Source organism: Ambystoma mexicanum, chromosome 2p (genome assembly GCF_040938575.1).
Source record: "Ambystoma mexicanum isolate Mex_15411 chromosome 2p, UKY_AmexF1_1, whole genome shotgun sequence".
Taxonomy (NCBI): Eukaryota; Metazoa; Chordata; class Amphibia; order Caudata; family Ambystomatidae; genus Ambystoma; species Ambystoma mexicanum.
The window spans coordinates 1,076,150,378-1,076,172,608 of NC_090923.1; the positions used below are offsets into that span (position 1 = coordinate 1,076,150,378).

Consider the following 22,231-nt stretch of genomic DNA (forward strand, 5'->3'; position numbering starts at 1 on the left):
AGCAGGAAGGCACCAGGTGGGCGTGGCTTGCTAAGTGGTGAAAAAGAGCGGCAGACATGAAGGCACCAGGTGGGCAGGGCTTAGACGGGGTGACCTAGATCCACTTGCACCTGCTCCCCATCTGCAAAGGAAAAGAGGTTGGAGGGCTCCTTAAGCAGGGAAACAGAGCAGCACGCAGGATGGCACCAGGTGGGTGGGCCTTGCTAAGTGGTGAAAAAGAGCGTCAGGCAGGAAGGCACCAGGTGGGCGGGGCTTGCTAAGTGGTGAAAAAAGCAGCAGGCAGGAAGGCACCAGGTGGGCAGGGTTTAGGCCAGGTGACCTAGATCCACTTGCACCTGCTCCCCATGTGCAAAGGAAAAGAGGCTGGAGGGATCCTTAAGTAGGCAAACAGAGCGGCAAGCAGGAAGGTACCATGTGGGCGGGGCTTGCTAAGTGGTGAAAAAGAGCGGCAAGCAGGAAGGCACTAGGTGGGCGGGGCTTGCTAAGTGGTGAAAAAGAGCAGCAAGCAGGAAGGCACCTGGTGGGCGGGGCTTGCTAAGTGGTGAAAAAGAGTGGCAGGCAGGATGGCACCAGGTGGGCAGGGCTTAGGGCAGGTGACCTAGATCCACTTGCACCTGCTCCTCATCTGCAAAGGAAAAGAGGCTGGAGGGCTCCTTAAGTAGGGAAACAGAGCGGCAAGCAGGAAGGTACCATGTGGGCGGGGCTTGCTAAATGGTGAAAAAGAGCGGCAAGCAGGAAGGCACTAGGTGGGCGGGGCTTGCTAAGTGGTGAAAAAGAGCAGCAAGCAGGAAGGCACCAGGTGGGCAGGGCTTGATAAGTAGTGAAAAAGAGCGGCAAGCAGGAAGGCACCTGGTGGACGGGGCTTGCTAAGTGGTGAAAAAGAGTGGCAGGCAGGATGGCACCAGGTGGGCTGGGCTTAGGCCAGGTGACCTAGATCCACTTGCACCTGCTCCCCATGTGCAAAAGAAAAGAGGCTGGAGAGATCCTTAAGTAGGGAAACAGAGCGGCAAGCAGGAAGGCACCAGGTAGGTGGGGCTTGCTAAGTGGTGAAAAAGAGTGGCAAGCAGGAAGTCACCAGAAGGGCGGGGCTTGCTAAGTGGTGAAAAAGAGTGGCAAGCAGGAAGGCACCAGGTGGGTGGGGCTTGCTAAGTAGTGAAAAAGAGCAGCAGGCAGGAAGGCACCAGGTGGGCAGGGCTTAGGCCAGGTGACCTAGATCCACTTGCACCTGCTCCCCACCTGCAAAGGAAAAGAGGCTGGAGGGATCCTTAAGTAGGGAAACAGAGCGGCAAGCAGGAAGGCACCAGGTGAGTGGGGCTTGCTAAGTGGTGAAAAGAGCGGCAAGCAGGAAGGCACAAGGTGGGCGGGGCTTGCTAAGTGATGAAAAGGAGTGGCAAGCAGGAAGGCACGAGGTAGGTGGGGCTTGCTAAGTGTTGAAAAAGAGCGACAAGCAGGAAGGCACCAGGTGGGCAGGACTTAGGCCAGGTGACCTAGATCAACTTGCACCTGCTCCCCATTAGCCCATAATGGTGCTAGGGTGGGGGTGCTTTTTAACCTCATCACCTGCATTTTGACCGTAGGATGACTTTATCAACATATATTGGTTTTAGGGAGTAGGATGGTGGCTGCTGTAATTTAGTTTGGGCTTCATAAGGGTTGCAAGCTGATTTTGCACATTAGTAGCTCAATTATAATTATAATTGCTTAATTATAACATGCTTAATACCCAGAGGTTTCTAAGCGCGGACCCGGGGATCGAACCTGCAGTGGTGGAGCAGGGAGAACCTCTGGGCACTGTATCATGGATCCTCTATGAATGGGTCCACGGTAGGTACTGAAAGATGTATTCAAATTAGAAAAGGCACACGTTCCCGCAGCTCGGTTGTTGTTCGCATCACCACTCTCTGAACTGAGGATGAGTAGAATTCCAACCCATTTTTGGAGCGTCCCTGCTCAGCGTTGGCGAGGGACAGGCTTGTTTCTCAGTCTGACGCTGTTCCATCTGCTGTGGGACCAGGGCTAAGCAGACGGAGCAGTGTCGGACTGAGCACCGGTACATCTTTCGGTACCTACCATGGACACATCCATAAAGGATCCATGATACAGTGCCCAGAGGTTTTCCCTGCCCCACCACTGCATTTTGTCCTGATGAGGCTGGTTCCACTACTAGCTGGTGGACCACTTCAGCCAAAACCGAGTCGACGATATCAAGCACAGATAATTCTCCACCTGTATCTGCGCCGTAAAGGAAACCATTGTTGACATTAACTCACTTCTAGCATCAGTGTCTTGGTGCACACTACAGTATACACTCAGTAGAGACATCCAAGTTTTATCCTTGAATTTAAGAGTGACAAAGGATCTTGGGTTTCAAGACCATTTGTAAAATAGATTCAGCAATCAGCCATATTACTGCAGATTTTGTTCACTGTTATTTCTGGTATGTGTATGAATGCCATGGTTGTGAAGTGTGTGCGGGAGAGGAATGATTGAAATGGTTTCTAATTCACCTTTTGCTTTTGCAATGTTTGCCGAAGCAACAGACAATTTTGATGATGAATTTTGTATGAAATGATTTAATAAATGTTTTCAATTATTTTTAGTTGTGGCATGATTTATGTTTAACCAAAATTGCAAAAGGGTATACTCAGTGTTTGTATCTTTGGCCTGCCCCTTTTGATACCCTAGCCCAATTGTAAGCATTAGCTCTACCTCCTTGTTTTAGAAGTTTAGTTCTTGACACACAATGCAGGCTTCTTCTTTTTCTTGTCTGGGATTTGGCGTTCTCTGTGTCTCCTTCACGGTTTCTCTGAGGCAATGACTCCTGCAGGGAACTTTGGGGTTTCCCTACCCTTTGCTCTGGTCCCTCGATCGGTCGTCCTGCTCCAGTGGGTTCGCCTTCATCCCGGAAGATCGGCTTCTTGTGTCTCCTTTTGCTCAGAGTGTATCGCTATGTTCCGCCTTTTATCAGGTCAGGCAAAGTCAGTGCCTGACTTTGCCTGACCTGATTAACGGGACATGTCCAATGAGATATGTAAGTGTTAGCTTCTTTACTCTCAGTCACCCTCTTCCTTGGCCGAGTGTTTGTGTAGAAAGGGGGGGCATTTGGGACGTTGGAGAATCCTATAAAATAGGATGGGGTATGGGCATGGGAAAGTGGAATACCGCATCTCCCCATCAGTTGCCTCACCCCCACTCCCAAATATCCCCAACCCAGGTGATCCTCCCACACTGTTCTACCCCCAGGGTCTGGATCCAAAGATGAGAGTGAGATCCCCGGTGACTAGCAATGACTAAGTAAACATATTATTCTACTGTGCCAAGGTGTTAAGACAGAATTTTATTTTAGGGCATCTGTGGGCTGAGTCAATAAAAGATGGGTACACAATCTTGGTGTCGGGTAGCCCTGTCAAATCAATCACCTGATTATGCAATGGTCCCCTCCATTCAGGAGGCTTTCAGCAGTGTTTATGTATGATGAACTGCTGAGACCTCTGAGACCTTTCTTGTAAGGCAATCTCCTTGAAAGAAATTCTGCGACCTTCACAAAACTATGACAGAACTTGGATAACTCCTAAACTACTTCCCATTCCACTGCTAATTTACACTGCTCCTCTAAAAACATATGCATGTGTAATCAGCAGCACATTGTGATTTTGTACCATTACACCCTCATACTTTAACCACTCCAGGCACCCCTTAATTACTTTACTCCACCTCCTAATGTGTAAATTGTTATAAATCATCAAAACCCATATAAAGAGTTAGCTATCATAAATTGTAAAATACCATATGCTACAAAATGTATACACTAAGTAAGTTTGGAAAATGCTTCTCCTTGCTCATTAGATCAATTTGGGACTTTATATGCACTGTAAATCATAAATAGGTTATAATATCTGAAATATACATTCTGAGCCTCTCTTTAACCAAAGGGGACATTTAGTCCCATCATGCAATCTCATGTTCTAAAGCACTGTGAGGCGAAATGCCAGATTATACACTACCCTGTGGGCAGAAAGTGTATACTGGGCATAGCTTAATCCTGACATTGGCCAGCAGTCCATGTCCCCCTGATGTTTGTAGTATGTCCTCATGCAAGGATGTCAGCGCGTGGTAATATTGTGTCTACTCTTGTTGCAGAGTTGGTGCTGAGGCCAACAACGGAGCCCGTTCAGGAGGTCCTGCCAGATCAATACACACGCAGCGCAGTGGATATAGAGCCTACAAAAGTAACAGGTTTGTATAAGCACCGTCTTGTTCAACAGGGGGGTGGGGTGATTTTGCTTTTGAGAATTTATACAACGCCGCACTGCAAACTCAATTGCTTCTAGGTGTCAGAATATCACATAGCACGGACACCAAAATTGCTCCTAGATGCAAGGATGGTAGCTGGCAGGGACCCACCCCCAACCAAAGCTGATCTGCACCAGGAATCATAACCAACAGTAGACAATACCTAGACGGACATACATACCTCAAGAACAGTAATGACCCACCATAACTCTGCTAGGCACCCCACCTATCATCTATCCTAATTTGACTTGTCTGCTGCCTTTGACACTGGTGATCACACTGATCTCCTTAATTCTCTTTGTTCTTGGGATTCGCAATCGAGGATTTACCTGGATTGAATCCTACCTTGCACCTAGCCAATTCTCTGTCTCCTGGAGCAACAACACCTTTTCACTCGCTCCTCTAACTGTTGGTATTCCACAAGGCTCTGTCTTGGGTCCTCTCCTCTTTACAGTCTACACTTCTGCTCTTGGGGCGCTAATCTCCTCCTTTGGGTTCTCTTACCAACTCTTTGCGTACAGCACCCAAATCATCTTCTCTTTTCCTGAACTCTCCTCTGATTTCTCTATCAAAATTGGATGGCTTTGCACTGTCTGATGTTAAACTCTACCAAAACAGAGGTACTCTTCTTCAATGCCAAAAGCTCTCTGATTTCTTCCTCTGCCTATCCAGTTCACACCTGCCACTCTCCCCTAGTCTTTTTCAGCTAGAAACCTCAGTGTCATCTTTGACCCTTCTCACACCTCCAAAACTGGAACAGCAGCTCGTCTCAACCTCCTAAATATTAGGAACATCAGGCACCTCCTTCCTCTCAACACTGCCAAGCATCTCTTAACCACTCTTGTCTTCTCTAAACTGCACTACTGTGCCAGCATCCTCTGTGGTCTCCCCAACTATGCTTTCTGTCCTCTCGACAAGATCATTAACTTTGCTACCAGAGCTCTCTTGACCTCCCTCACTACACACCTACTTCCTCGTACCATCACCGGGCTGGATGGCTGACGATGCAAAAGAGGTCCATATTTAAATTACTTCTCCTGCTTCACAAATGTATCCATAGTAAGGTACCACTGTATCTATCCTCCTCTATCAAACTCTACAAGTCTTCTCGTAATCTCTGCTCTGCCTCCTCGACTACCCTTGTGGCTATTCGCCCTTTCTGTCCTTACTCTCACCTCTGCACTTGCATCGAATTCTCTTCCACCAGACATCCAAGAAACAGTCCACACAGATTTGTTCAAAACCAAACTAAAAGCCTACCTCCTGGCCTTTGAGTTACCCTCTTAACCTACCTCTCATCTGCCTGCTAGCTAACATTTGTCCCTCACCTCTAACCTACCTCTGTCCCTAATTTCCTCTGCCTCTACTCTGGCACTTCACCCATCGTGGTCAGAACCTGAGCACAGCTGGCTCTACTGCCTATCTGCACTTAAACATTTCCAATGTTGGTTGTCCTTAATTAATGTATGTGCACTTATGCAGTGTCCTCATTGACTGTTCCATTTACTCCCCTCCACAACCTGGTCAAAATGTCCCTCAAACTCACCCCCTTGTAGGAAGCTTGCAGCTTCCTGTTAAATCTAATTTCTTATCTATTGTACATTCTTTTGTGATCAAAAGAGCATTGTTCCTCCTGTATATGAATAAATAAATAACTCATCACGCAAACACGTTCCAGACAGTTATCTGCCCCTTACATGAAAAGCCAAGAGACAGGTATCTATTACACCAAAGACAATTAGCGACCTATAGGTCCTCATTATATAGACCTACAGTCTCATACACAAATATTTCTTCCAGGAGGTAGACTGGAACCCACAAGAATTAAGCAAACATACCCTGCTGCAATAAATATTGTACAATTAAACAGAGGCAGACTAAGACTTGCATATCTGAGTCATACAGAAATATATAAATATGCACCACAGGATGGGTTGATCACCATTAGAATCTGATACACATGCACACAAGTCCCATACAGGTAACTACACCTACAACACCCCTCCACACACATAAACCCACACACATATAGATACATACGCACACACACATACTCAGTACCCAGACAGATATCTTTTGCATCAGAAACATGCTTGGATACACAGCAATTTATTGATAAACTGTATCCCAGGCAAGTATGTATAGCACTGGAGTAAGGCTGGCTGACACACTGTGCAGGGATACCCTATGGTCTCGGCACTTGTGTTCTCAGGAAGTAGAGATGGACAAAAAATATGTTTCAAAGTGTTTATGTGAAAATGTATATAACGTGTCCGCATGCTATTCAAACCTAAGAGTGTCAGGATAATAATGGCCAAAATGATGTGCTGGAAAATGGTCCCAAATTGTCTATATCTATCATGAGGAATTGGGCAAGAGGTTTCCTAATTAGGAACTCAAAAGAATAGGTGTCTCTCCTCTTGTGCCAATGGGTGTCTTCGTAACCATGTCCAGTGTTCAAAAAGCCAAATACAAAATCCTCAAAGTCTGTAGTAACAAAACTCCAAAGTTCAATAACAAGTTCTCCAAGAGGGGTGTGGCCAAGATGGTGACTGGGCGGGATCTTTGTCCCAAAGTGCTGCTAACCAATCCCTGAAGCCCGGGATGCCATGTGCAGAGGGCCCACATCGTGGTGCTTCCACAGATGGGTAGAGCTTGGGGATCGTCCCAGGGAACATTTGAATGAAATCTGCAGAACGGAATAACTAAGTCAGGCTTCATGGGGCACAGGGGGCTAGAGGCTTCAGACGCTAAGGAGGTGGAAACAGCAATTCGGGCAAGATAGATGGCCTGTGACATGGGGCGATCACGACCTGCAGCAGCGGAGTGAACAGGCCTGCCTGAATGAACTGGAACGCTTTGAAGACTGCAGGCCTTGGTTGCCGGCTCTTCAGTGCGCATATGGTCCACTCGCCATGAACAGCGTGGCAGTTCATGAATCCAAGGACAGGTGGCTACAGTGAAGAGTGGTGATGTATGGTTGACAATAAGAGATCTGAGTGTCACAAGAATCTCAGGCCTGCTAGAAAGCATGGTAAACCGACTGTCAAAAGAGTGCTCCTAGAGTGCTCTAAATCCCATCATGACCAGCAGGGTTGAGATCAGCTGCAGGAGGGATAAGGGCGGCTGGAATCCACTGCAACGCAAGGAAGTGTTAAAAGGAGGAATGCCTGCACTCACAGAATAGTTTGAAGCATTGGTGCTTGACCTGAGAAAGAACCTAAAGGAATTCATGAAAGGAGAGTTGTCCGCCTTAGGAATCGATCTAACATCAGCTTTACAGGAGGACGCAAAGAAGATCGATGCACTGGGGACATTGACAAATCGTACCAGGTGGCCATTTGTGACCTAGAAACAAAAGTGAGATCTCTCCAAGGAGAATGCGAGGATTTAGAAAACAGGGCTCAGAGGGAGAAAATATGCATCACGGCCCTAAAAGAGGATGCATAGAATTGAGACATAAAGGCATGTATGGCACCCTTGTTCGTAGCAGTGGATAGAGACCCATTAGATACACAGGGTCAGATCAATAGAGCCCCCAGGGTGGGCCCCTCTAAGGGAAGAGCTGTGGACAAGACCAAGAGATATTATGGCGAAGACACATAGCTACCAGGTCCAGTAAAAAAAGACTGCAAGCAGCGAAGAATAAGCGCTCAATCTCGTTCTAGGTTTGCCGGGTGCAAATTTATAATGATCTGGTGAAGACTATCCTGAGCTACAGATGTGAAATGATGGCAGTCACAGAGCTATTACAACAACAGTAGCGGATATATCATTGGACTTTCTCCTTTGGGTGTCCATTCCAACATGGAGACAAAATGTTGGCCGTCCACTTGTTGCAGGAGGGCATGTAAGCACTGAAAGAGAAAGATTAAACCGTTGGAAGTGTGTGGGAGGTGGGTTAAAGGGTCACTATGCCAAGGAGAAGAGGACTGTGTGCATGTATAATAACATGTGGAAATCAACCCCAATGGTCTCTCCGGGAGTCGTAAATTCACCAAGGTGGAAAGAGACGAGCATATGATCACATCTAATGAGATTGTCTCTGGGAACTGTGCCTGAGGACATGCTGTTGTTACCCACTCGTACAGAAGGTTATGAGAGACTGTGTGGTTTGCGATTCCTGCATGTTTCATTATGGATTTGTTGATGTTTTTAGGCCACTACATGAATGAGCGAGAAGAAGCGATTATGCAAAAGTTGGGAAGTTTAGGAGGGGTTGGGGATTTGTGAAAAGGGGGACGGACACAGGGAATGGTGGTGATCGAGTGCAAGGAGTAGAAGGAGGGCACACTAGCAATGCTATGTGTTTAAAAAGACGAATCAGGGTTTGGCGGGAATGGGAGTAAGTTGTTTAATGTCATGATTAGCGATACAATCTTGCTTTGTAGTAAACGAGACACAAACATGAACACAAACATGAACCAGGGCACAAACATTCAAGATGCATTAACTGATCAATAAGCAAACAAATGGGAACCATTGGGCAGAGGGAACAGGGAGGAATGGGGTAAGGGGAAGCCAGATGTAATGGTTAGGATATTTTTCACTGAAAGTAAGGGGGCTCAACTCCCCCAGAAAATAATTATGCTATTCAGGGAGCTACATAAGATTGAGCCCAACATAGTCATTTTACAAGAGACCCACTTGCTACAGAGAGACACAAGCAGATTGCTGACAAAAAGGTTCCCAACTGTGTACTCATGCAATATACATATATACATAGGTCTGGGAGCCCGAGAATGAACACGGCCAAATAACCTGTTGTTTGGGTAGGTTCCCACTCGGGAGGGTCTGCAAACACGTTTTAGATCATTGTACCTTTCACAGAGGAGAAATAGCCATTTGCATATCAGTCTGGTCCCACCTGCTTGGGCAGTCCAGCACCTAAATGCTAGGCATTTCTCCTCTGAACAAGAAAACCAACAGAAACCCGAGCCACGTGTTTCGGACTCGTTGTTCAATATACAGAAGATGGTTGGAGAGGCCACACAGTTGAAGATTCTGAAATCAAGCATAGGACGGCCGATACATACTGTTGGTTTGGAAAAGTAGATTGCACTCTCTATCATTAATGCTCCCAATCAGGAACAAGAGCTGTTCATTAGATTCTGAAATCAAGCATAGGGAATGCTGATAAATACTCTTCATTGGGAAAAGTACAGAGCGCTTTTTAGGATTTTCTTGTTTGCACCTTTCCCTCCAAAGATTTCTATGGAACCCCATTCTTCTGGCTTGTTTTGAACACTGCCCTGACATTTTGGAGGTCACTAAAGCCATCTGCTTTATTTCCTTTCCCTGTTTTGCTCATTCTTCTGGGGAAATTGACTAGTCCCAAAGAATATCAGTACTAAAGGCAAGTGAAATTTTCACCCACAAAGCGGAAAGTGCGGAATCTGCACTGGAATTTGCTTCCACCCGTTCTGTGTAATCAGCATTATGGTTCCATCTTTTCTCAGTAAATGCTGAGCAAGGGCAGGCTAGCAATCCTACTAGATTTATGGATTGCCAGAAATTGATCAAGAAAGCTAGACAATATAATTTAAATTACATTTTGACATTGGTGATAGTGTTTGTATGCTGATTGCCGCTCACACTGTTTTATGGAAACCTTACCTTTTTAGTGTGATACTAGCAAGCATCTGTTTAATACGCTTTTTTAATTTTTTTATTGATTACTGATCTTGTTTACGGGCTGCAGAGGCTTTGTTGTCTCTGTTGGTGACCGACGCGTGGCTTTGGGACTTCATATCCCATTATCCTCACTGTTTGCGCGCCCTCTGACGCACTATTCACAAGACAAAGGCCATAATTGGCCTGCATCAGTGGGAACCACTGACGCAAAGCCTGTTTGGCCGGGTCGCGGCAGTCGGCGGGGTTATGCGGCCCAAAACTTCCGTCTTCTCTTATTTTGGCATTTCGCCATAGGTAAGTGTTGACTTTGGCATCTAGCCATTTTTAGACCATTAATCTTTTATCTTTTATAAAATGATATGCCATGTCACGAATTACCTAGTCAAGGGATTCATTCTTGATGCGAACAGTAATATGGGGTCCTTCTCATTACGCGCACTATCCAAATTCGGGCCATGGGAATTGAAAAACCTAAACTGACAAATGATTGTTATAGCCCTACATCTTAATGACCAGATGTCAATATCAGTAGGGCGGTTAAATACTAGATCTGCCGTTGCCCATGCAACAGAGATCTGCCTTTTAATTGAGTCTCACTGACTGGATGTGCTATTTATGACCGAGACATGGTTTACTGAAACTTCTCACTCTGTTCATAGCCTGATACCAGAGGGCTATTCCATTCAATATATCAATAGGCTGAGTAAAGTAGGTGGAGGGATAGCAATTATCTATCGCTCCCATCTAAAGTTTCATTACCTTAAATCATTACAATGGTATAACTCCTCAGAGATTGGTGTTATGACTTTTTCTTTAACCCCAAAGTATTCAGTACGAATTGTTCTGATCTACAGGCCCCCTGGGTCAGCAGCCCTATTCCTGGAGGGCCTGGACGATTTCCTTATTTCAATAGTTAGTAAATATAAGGAAATGTTGTGCATCGGGGACCTTAACATTTGGTTAGAGGATCCTACAAATTTAGATTTAAAACAACTACATGAACTCTTAGCTCAGCATGATGTTTCAACATTAACTCATACCCCTCTCACATAATGGGCCACTGTCTTGATTTAGTGCTAGCAAAAGGAAAGGGGATTAGTATGGTTGATACATTACCTATTCATTGGACAGACCATTATCTTAGGGTGTTTTGTATCAAGGCAGGACAATGTGAAGACCCTATTGAAGTCTCTGTTGGTACTAAACTTGTGCGAAAGAAAAAAGACTTAGATACTATACCTGGGACGGAACTTAGTACAGCATTGAGTAAGTGCACCCAGCTCAATGACTGTGATATTCTATTCCAAGAAGGCACTCAAATTATGAGCAATATTTGCACAAATGATGCACCCTTGAGAAATATTGCTTTTAAAAAGCGTTCCAAAACATGGTATACCAGAGACCTTCTGGAGGTAAAAAGAGAATATAAATACCACGGAAATTGATGGTATCGTTCCAAGTCAATTGAACATTCTTCGTTGCCAAGTATAGCACTGAACAAATACAAAAAAGCAGTGTTCAGAGCCACATTTAATTTCCTATCTGCTAAAATTACATCAGCAATTAACCGTCCTCAAGAACTATTTAAAAGAATTGCTGACTTTGTCAGCCCCGATAAATACGCACCAGCGAAAACGTCATCTGTAACTCATGGTAATGGCCTTAATAATTTTCTCAGAGATAAAATCCTGAACATTCAAAATAATATTAGGCTTCATTAAAATTCAGATAAAGCTAGAGCCTCCCAATTAGAGTCTGTTAGCCCAGTTAATGAAAATTCTAGTGGCCTGGAGATGATGTCTGAGACAACTCAGTTTAGTTTCAAACAAGTTTCAGAGGATGATATTACTGCCCTTTTGTCTGAATTGAAATCTACAAATGATTTTCTTCCCAATCCCTGCTCTAGTCGCTAAACGACTTTCTTTGGAACTCACTCCTTTTATGACTAAGTTTGTTAACCTTTCACCCACTCAAGGGTCAGTCCCCAATGCCCTGAAATTAACAATGGTCTCTCCATTACTGAAAAAAGTTAGTATGGATCCTGAGAATTATAATAACTACCGCCCAATTGCCGGTCTCCCCTGGCCGAAAATCCTGGAAAAGGTGGTCACTAAACAATTACAGGACTATTTTGAAGATCACCGTGTTCTCCACCCCGTGCAATCTGATTTCCGTCCCTTAAATGGGACGGAGATGGCACTGATGGCGGTCTGAAATGAGGTGTTACAGGCTGAGGATGCAGGTGAACTCTCCCTGCTTGTGATGCTCGACCTGTCTGCCGCGTTTGATACGGTGGACCTCGGCATTTTGTTGGACCGTATGAAAAATATTGTAAATGCGGACTCCTGTCTGTTAAAATGCTTCACACCATTTCATACTGGTCATCAACAACGTGTTCAGGTTGGAGGCTTTCTTTCAGAAATTCTCCAGTGCTATGGTGTGCCACAGGGATCGGCACTTTCTCCACTTCTTTTTAATATCTATCTTCGTGCCCTTATGGATATCTTGGAAAAATATCATCTCAGATTGCATTCATATGTTGACGACACCCAGCTATACATCAGGCTTGATGATGTGGAGGAAGCTATTGCCTTGGTTAGCAGGTGTCTGGAGGAAATAGGAACTTGGATGGAAAAAGATTTGTTACAATTTAATCCATAAAAACTGAGGTGATTTGGTTTGGTCCAAAGCATTTGCTTGTAGGAAACAGATGCCCCCGTCCACCACAGTTTTTGGGAACTAGTCTCAAGTACGCCACTAAAGTAAAGAATCTCAGCTGTATTTGGCAGAGTGACCTGGCATGTAATGACCAGGTCTCAGCCAAAGTCCAATCAGTCTTTTATATCATCTGTCTGTTGCGTCAAGCACTACCCTATGTTCCCATCACTGATCGTGCTGTGGTGGTCGGGCTCTAGTCAACTCCAATTTGGATTATTGTAACAGACTTTTGGCTGGAGCGCCAGCAAACAGATTTACCGCCTCCAAAAAGCACAAAACGCGGGTGTAAGACTGGTCTTTGATGTAGCCAAGAACACCCACATGTCTGGTCTTTGTCGATCGCTGCATTGTTTAGTGGTGGAAGACTGCATTAAATTTAAAATCGGGTGTTTGGTCTACAAATGTTTGATTGGGCTGGCACCAGTTTATCTAATAAATAAACTGAAGCGATTTCAACCTACTCAGACCACTTTCTTCTCGTTGTCCCTAGGACGAATTATAGCTCGAGAGGAGATTGCTGTTTCTGAGTAGTTGCACCCAGACTATGTAATAGTCTTCCATTGATTTATTAGAAGCCCAACGCGTTTTGTGAAATAATTCACTTCTTCAGGGGCAAATTGCATAATTGTTCTTAAGGTAATCTGGAAGACATACTATTGAAGTAGTTGCATATTAGTCCCAATAGTTCACAAAAGAAAATTGTATAATTTCCAATAGCAAAAAAACTTTCATGGAGGATCCATATATATCCTACTGTCGAATATCTCCAGTTGACATGAGTTTAAACTTAAAGCAAATCATACAGTAGTGACCAATAGTAACCATTTAGAAATATCCTCACGTTCAACAATGATCAGTACATTGACATTTTTATGTTATAAATAAATTACCTATGGAAAGGATTCCATTGTTCCAAAATGTTGGCTGTTCATCACAAAGAGAGAATTTGTCAGTCTCCTGTGCTAGTAGTGTGGTCTTAGTCCCTAGCGAGTTAACAAGAAAAAGTGGGAGAAGGGGGGAAAAAAGTAATCAGGAAAAGAAATCCTGAATCTAGCTATCAGAAGATTAGAATAAAATAAAAGTGATGATTTACCACCTTATGTCAGAAGAAGATGGTAAGTTGAGTAAATATTACTTCATCTTTTTAAAACCTTTAGTGTAGGAACAAGCGTCCTGCCCAAAGTGGGCGAGTTCCGAAATACTTAAGAATTAACCAAAATGTGGACTAAGTATATAGCCAAGACGTCTGGCTAAAATAGCACAAATAATCCCAGAACACTTACAATTGAATAGTCTTGTGGTGTGTAATGGGGAGATCGTGATCTGCTTTCAGGACTCGCTAGTCAATACTGGCGTTGGCTGTCCTTAAATACCCATAAAATGGCAGCTTAACGTCAGGCATATGTGCATCAGAAGACGCATGACGTCACGATGTAAACATCGTGATGTCATTGCGCGAATGCGCATAGCCTTAATTAGATGTTCAATTTGATAGGATAAACTCGATGCACAAAACTATTAGCTCCCAAGGGGGGGTCTGAATATGAAAAACGATAGGTTTTGAGAAAACGTAAAGTGCAAAGATGCGCATGAGGTGGAAAATGTGGTTATTGTAGCTAGCGCTAGTTGAAGGTTAATAAATGCCTGCTAGGGAGTGGGAGGACTTTAAAAAATAAATATGTAAAGGGTTAAAAAAAAAGGGCCAGAAAAGCTAAATTAACAATTGAGATGAATCACTGAAATTTGATTCAAAAATGGTCACATGATCAAAGGACAGGCTGTTTAAAAGGACAGGTTGGTTAAATGTCGTAACATAGTCATGAGATGTAAACTCACAAGATAACAACGTGAAAAGAAATAGGAGATGTACAGACATGGTAACAGGTTATTTTAGCTACTGTAGCTGTCTCATTAGGAGCTCACATTCTGGTAGGACACAATTTAATGGCACCAAATACAATTTGTAGCATATGCAGATTTTGGAGATTACAACCTGTATCACAAGTCTTCAAAGTCTTGTTATGAACAGTACTGTATTGTTCCCAAACAGTAATTTAAAGGAGTCATTCATAAAAAAGGACCCATATAAAAATCTTCATTTAGCCCGAGTGGGGCCAATGAGTCAAGTTTATGGATCCAATATAGCTCTCTCTGAGCAAGACGTTTTGCCAGGTCGCCTCCCCTTGGTAACTGCTTCATGATTTCCAAGACTACCCATCTAATTTGGGAAATATTATGTCTATTGTCTTTAAAATGTCTAAAGACTGGAGATTTCTGATTGCATGTTCTTATATTAGATTTGTGCTCCGTGAGCCTCTCTTTAATTTTTCTTGAAGTCTTCCCCACATAATATTTACCACAAGGTCACTTGGAGGAGGGCATGTAAGCATTGAAAGAGAAAGATTAAACCGTTGGAAGTGTGTGGGAGGTGGGTTAAAGGGTCACTATGCCAAGGAGAAGAGGACTGTGTGCATGTATAATAACATGTGGAAATCAACCCCAATGGTCTCTCTGGGAGTCGTAAATTCACCAAGGTGGAAAGAGACGAGCATATGATCACATCTAATGAGATTGTCTCTGGGAACTGTGCCTGAGGACATGCTGTTGTTACCCACTCGTACAGAAGGTTATGAGAGACTGTGTGGTTTGCGATTCCTGCATGTTTCATTATGGGTTTGTTGATGTTTTTAGGCCACTACATGAATGAGCGAGAAGAAGCGATTATGCAAAAGTTGGGAAGTTTAGGAGGGGTTGGGGATTTGTGAAAAGGGGGACGGACACAGGGAATGGTGGTGATCGAGTGCAAGGAGTAGAAGGAGGGCACACTAGCAATGCTATGTGTTTAAAAAGACGAATCAGGGTTTGGCGGGAATGGGAGTTAGTTGTTTAGTGTCATGATTAGCGATACAATCTTGCTTTGTAGTAAACGAGACACAAACATGAACACAAACATGAACCAGGGCACAAACATTCAAGATGCATTAACTGATCAATAAGCAAACAAATGGGAACCATTGGGCAGAGGGAACAGGGAGGAATGGGGTAAGGGGAAGCCAGATGTAATGGTTAGGATATTTTTCACTGAAAGTAAGGGGGCTCAACTCCCCCAGAAAATAATTATGCTATTCAGGGAGCTACGTAAGATTGAGCCCAACATAGTCATTTTACAAGAGACCCACTTGCTACAGAGAGACACAAGCAGATTGCTGACAAAAATGTTCCCAACTGTGTACTCATGCAATATACATATATACATAGGTCTGGGAGCCCGAGAATGAACACGGCCAAATAACCTGTTGTTTGGGTAGGTTCCCACTCGGGAGGGTCTGCAAACACGTTTTAGATCATTGTACCTTTCACAGAGGAGAAATAGCCATTTGCATATCAGTCTGGTCCCACCTGCTTGGGCAGTCCAGCACCTAAATGCTAGGCATTTCTCCTCTGAACAAGAAAACCAACAGAAACCCGAGCCACGTGTTTCGGACTCGTTGTTCAATATACAGAAGATGGTTGGAGAGGCCACACAGTTGAAGATTCTGAAATCAAGCATAGGACGGCCGATACATACTGTTGGTTTGGAAAAGTAGATTTCACTCTCTATCATTAATGCTCCCAATCAGGAACAAGAGCTGTTCATTAGATTCTGAAATCAAGCATAGGGAATGCTGATAAATACTCTTCATTGGGAAAAGTACAGAGCGCTTTTTAGGATTTTCTTGTTTGCACCTTTCCCTCCAAAGATTTCTATGGAACCCCATTCTTCTGGCTTGTTTTGAACACTGCCCTGACATTTTGGAGGTCACTAAAGCCATCTGCTTTATTTCCTTTCCCTGTTTTGCTCATTCTTCTGGGGAAATTGACTAGTCCCAAAGAATATCAGTACTAAAGGCAAGTGAAATTTTCACCCACAAAGCGGAAAGTGCGGAATCTGCACTGGAATTTGCTTCCACCCGTTCTGTGTAATCAGCATTATGGTTCCATCTTTTCTCAGTAAATGCTGAGCAAGGGCAGGCTAGCAATCCTACTAGATTTATGGATTGCCAGAAATTGATCAAGAAAGCTAGACAATATAATTTAAATTACATTTTGACATTGGTGATAGTGTTTGTATGCTGATTGCCGCTCACACTGTTTTATGGAAACCTTACCTTTTTAGTGTGATACTAGCAAGCATCTGTTTAATACGCTTTTAATTTTTTTATTGATTACTGATCTTGTTTACGGGCTGCAGAGGCTTTGTTGTCTCTGTTGGTGACCGACGCGTGGCTTTGGGACTTCATATCCCATTATCCTCACTGTTTGCGCGCCCTCTGACGCACTATTCACAAGACAAAGGCCATAATTGGCCTGCATCAGTGGGAACCACTGACGCAAAGCCTGTTTGGCCGGGTCGCGGCAGTCGGCGGGGTTATGCGGCCCAAAACTTCCGTCTTCTCTTATTTTGGCATTTCGCCATAGGTAAGTGTTGACTTCGGCATCTAGCCATTTTTAGACCATTAATCTTTTATCTTTTATAAAATGATATGCCATGTCACGAATTACCTAGTCAAGGGATTAATTACTTGATGCGAACAGTAATATGGGGTCCTTCTCATTACGCGCACTATCCAAATTCGGGCCATGGGAATTGAAAAACCTAAACTGACAAATGATTGTTATAGCCCTACATCTAAATGACCAGATGTCAATATCAGTAGGGCGGTTAAATACTAGATCTGCCGTTGCCCATGCAACAGAGATCTGCCTTTTAATTGAGTCTCACTGACTGGATGTGCTATTTATGACCGAGACATGGTTTACTGAAACTTCTCACTCTGTTCATAGCCTGATACCAGAGGGCTATTCCATTCAATATATCAATAGGCTGAGTAAAGTAGGTGGAGGGATAGCAATTATCTATCGCTCCCATCTAAAGTTTCATTACCTTAAATCATTACAATGGTATAACTCCTCAGAGATTGGTGTTATGACTTTTTCTTTAACCCCAAAGTATTCAGTACGAATTGTTCTGATCTACAGGCCCCCTGGGTCAGCAGCCCTATTCCTGGAGGGCCTGGACGATTTCCTTATTTCAATAGTTAGTAAATATAAGGAAATGTTGTGCATCGGGGACCTTAACATTTGGTTAGAGGATCCTACAAATTCAGATTTAAAACAACTACATGAACTCTTAGCTCAGCATGAGGTTTCAACATTAACTCATACCCCTCTCACATAATGGGCCATTGTCTTGATTTAGTGCTAGCAAGAGGAAAAGGGATTAGTATGGTTGATACATTACCTATTCATTGGACAGACCATTATCTTAGGGTGTTTTGTATCAAGGCAGGACAATGTGAAGACCCTATTGAAGTCTCTGTTGGTACTAAACTTGTGCGAAAGAAAAAAGACTTAGATACTATACCTGGGACGGAACTTAGTACAGCATTGAGTAAGTGCACCCAGCTCAATGACTGTGATATTCTATTCCAAGAAGGCACTCAAATTATGAGCAATATTTGCACAAATGATGCACCCTTGAGAAATATTGCTATTAAAAAGCCTTCTAAAACATGGTATACCAGAGACCTTCTGGAGGTAAAAAGAGAATATAAATACCACGGAAATTGATGGTATCGTTCCAAGTCAATTGAACATTCTTTGTTGCCAAGTATAGCACTGAACAAATACAAAAAAGCAGTGTTCAGAGCCACATTTAATTTCCTATCTGCTAAAATTACATCAGCAATTAACCGTCCTCAAGAACTATTTAAAAGAATTGCTGACTTTGTCAGCCCCGATAAATACGCACCAGCGAAAACGTCATCTGTAACTCATGGTAATGGCCTTAATCATTTTCTCAGAGATAAAATCCTGAACATTCAAAATAATATTAGGCTTCATTAAAATTCAGATAAAGCTAGAGCCCCCCCCAATTAGAGTCTGTTAGCCCAGTTAATGAAAATTCTAGTGGCCTGGAGATGATGTCTGAGACAACTCATTTTAGTTTCAAACAAGTTTCAGAGGATGATATTACTGCCCTTTTGTCTGAATTGAAACCTACAAATGATTTTCTTCCCAATCCCTGCTCTAGTCGCTAAACGACTTTCTTTGGAACTCACTCCTTTTATGACTAAGTTTGTTAACCTTTCACCCACTCAAGGGTCAGTCCCCAATGCCCTGAAATTAACAGTGGTCTCTCCATTACTGAAAAAAGTTAGTATGGATCCTGAGAATTATAATAACTACCGCCCAATTGCTGGTCTCCCCTGGCCGAAAATCCTGGAAAAGGTGGTCACTAAACAATTACAGGACTATTTTGAAGATCACCGTGTTCTCCACCCCGTGCAATCTGATTTCCGTCCCTTAAATGGGACGGAGATGGCACTGATGGCGGTCTGAAATGAGGTGTTACAGGCTGAGGATGCAGGTGAACTCTCCCTGCTTGTGATGCTCGACCTGTCTGCCGCGTTTGATACGGTGGACCTCGGCATTTTGTTGGACCGTATGAAAAATATTGTAAATGCGGACTCCTGTGTGTTAAAATGCTTCACACCATTTCATACTGGTCATCAACAACGTGTTCAGGTTGGAGGCTTTCTTTCAGAAATTCTCCAGTGCTATGGTGTGCCACAGGGATCGGCACTTTCTCCACTTCTTTTTAATATCTATCTTCGTGCCCTTATGGATATCTTGGAAAAATATCATCTCAGATTCCATTCATATGTTGACGACACCCAGCTATACATCAGGCTTGATGATGTGGAGGAAGCTATTGCCTTGGTTAGCAGGTGTCTGGAGGAAATAGGAACTTGGATGGAAAAAGATTTGTTACAATTTAATCCATAAAAACTGAGGTGATTTGGTTTGGTCCAAAGCATTTGCTTGTAGGAAACAGATGCCCCCGTCCACCACAGTTTTTGGGAACTAGTCTCAAGTACGCCACTAAAGTAAAGAATCTCAGCTGTATTTGGCAGAGTGACCTGGCATGTAATGACCAGGTCTCAGCCAAAGTCCAATCAGTCTTTTATATCATCTGTCTGTTGCGTCAAGCACTACCCTATGTTCCCATCACTGATCGTGCTGTGGTGGTCGGGCTCTAGTCAACTCCAATTTGGATTATTGTAACAGACTTTTGGCTGGAGCGCCAGCAAACAGATTTACCGCCTCCAAAAAGCACAAAACGCGGGTGTAAGACTGGTCTTTGATGTAGCCAAGAACACCCACATGTCTGGTCTTTGTCGATCGCTGCATTGTTTAGTGGTGGAAGACTGCATTAAATTTAAAATCGGGTGTTTGGTCTACAAATGTTTGATTGGGCTGGCACCAGTTTATCTAATAAATAAACTGAAGCGATATCAACCTACTCAGACCACTTTCTTCTCGTTGTCCCTAGGACGAATTATAGCTCGAGAGGAGATTGCCGTTTCTGAGTACTTGCACCCAGACTATGTAATAGTCTTCCATTGATTTATTAGAAGCCCAACACGTTTTGTGAAATAATTCACTTCTTCAGGGGCAAATTGCATAATTGTTCTTAAGGTAATCTGGAAGACATACTATTGAAGTAGTTGCATATTAGTCCCAATAGTTCACAAAAGAAAATTGTATAATTTCCAATAGCAAAAAAACTTTCATGGAGGATCCATATATATCCTACTGTCGAATATCTCCAGTTGACATGAGTTTAAACTTAAAGCAAATCATACAGTAGTGACCAATAGTAACCATTTAGAAATATCCTCACGTTCAACAATGATCAGTACATTGACATTTTTATGTTATAAATAAATTACCTATGGAAAAGATTCCATTGTTCCAAAATGTTGGCTGTTCATCACAAAGAGAGAATTTGTCAGTCTCCTGTGCTAGTAGTGTGGTCTTAGTCCCTAGCGAGTTAACAAGAAAAAGTGGGAGAAGGGGGGAAAAAAGTAATCAGGAAATGAAATCCTGAATCTAGCTATCAGAAGATTAGAATAAAATAAAAGTGATGACTTACCACCTTATGTCAGAAGAAGATGGTAAGTTGAGTAAATATTACTTCATCTTTTTAAAACCTTTTGTGTAGGAACAAGCGTCCTGCCCAAAGTGGGCGAGTTCCGAAATACTTAAGAATTAACCAAAATGTGGACTAAATATATAGCCAAGACGTCTGGCTAAAATAGCACAAATAATCCCAGAACACTTTCAATTGAATAGTCTTGTGGTGTGTAATGGGGAGATCGTGATCTGCTTTCAGGACTCGCTAGTCAATACTGGCGTTGGCTGTCCTTAAATACCCATAAAATGGCAGCTTAACGTCAGGCGTATGTGCATCAGAAGACGCATGACGTCACGATGTAAACATCGTGATGTCATTGCGCGAATGCGCATAGCCTTAATTAGATGTTCAATTTGATAGGATAAACTCGATGCACAAAACTATTAGCTCCCAAGGGGGGGCCTGAATATGAAAAACGATAGGTTTTGAGAAAACGTAAAGTGCAAAGATGCGCATGAGGTGGAAAATGTGGTTATTGTAGCTAGCGCTAGTTGAAGGTTAGTAAATGCCTGCTAGGGAGTGGGAGGACTTTAAAAAATAAATATGTAAAGGGTTAAAAAAAAAAGGGCCAGAAAAGCTAAATTAACAATTGAGATGAATCACTGAAATTTGATTCAAAAATGGTCACATGATCAAAGGACAGGCTGTTTAAAAGGACAGGTTGGTTAAATGTCGTAACATAGTCATGAGATGTAAACTCACAAGATAACAACGTGAAAAGAACCAGGAGATGTACAGACATGGTAACAGGTTATTTTAGCTACTGTAGCTGTCTCATTAGGAGCTCACATTCTGGTAGGACACAATTTAATGGCACCAAATACAATTTGTAGCATATGCAGATTTTGGAGATTACAACCTGTATCACAAGTCTTCAAAGTCTTGTTATGAACAGTACTGTATTGTTCCCAAACAGTAATTTAAAGGAGTCATTCATAAAAAAGGACCCATATAAAAATCTTCATTTAGCCCAAGTGGGGCCAATGAGTCAAGTTTATGGATCCAATATAGCTCTCTCTGAGCAAGACGTTTTGCCAGGTCGCCTCCCCTTGGTAACTGCTTCATGATTTCCAAGACTACCCATCTAATTTGGGAAATATTATGTCTATTGTCTTTAAAATGTCTAAAGACTGGAGATTTCTGATTGCATGTTCTTATATTAGATTTGTGCTCCGTGAGCCTCTCTTTAATTTTTCTTGAAGTCTTCCCCACATAATATTTACCACAAGGTCACTTGAGGGCGTAGATCAGATTTTCACTCTCGCACGTAGCAAAGTCTTTGAGTGGGATTTTTTTGCCACTGTTGGGGTGTCTGATGTAATCTCCTTTCAGGATGTTGGAACAGTGTTGGCAGTTTAAGCATGCAAATGTGCCATGCTTAGGTTTGGTCAAAAAGGTTTGTTGTTGACTTTTCAGTTTTTCGGCTCTGATCAATGAGTCTCTGAAGTTTTTGCCTCTTTTGAAGGCTAACATTGGAGGTTCGGGGAAAAGTTTGTTAAGATTGGCGTCTGATCTGATGATGTCCCAATTTTTCTGAATTATTTTTTTGATTTGGAAACTTTGGCT

General features: G+C 43.0%; 1 protein-coding gene across 2 annotated transcripts in view; it reads left to right on the top strand.

The window, feature by feature from the left end:
* LTBP3 (latent transforming growth factor beta binding protein 3) overlaps window positions 1–22,231 on the top strand; it is a 542,185-nt gene that overhangs the window by 241,614 nt on the left and 278,340 nt on the right. For both annotated transcript variants that reach the window (XM_069645022.1, XM_069645021.1), the window contains exon 11: window positions 4,141–4,236. In XM_069645022.1, the coding sequence (XP_069501123.1) occupies window positions 4,141–4,236 (96 nt within the window). The remainder of the gene's footprint in view (window positions 1–4,140; window positions 4,237–22,231) is intronic.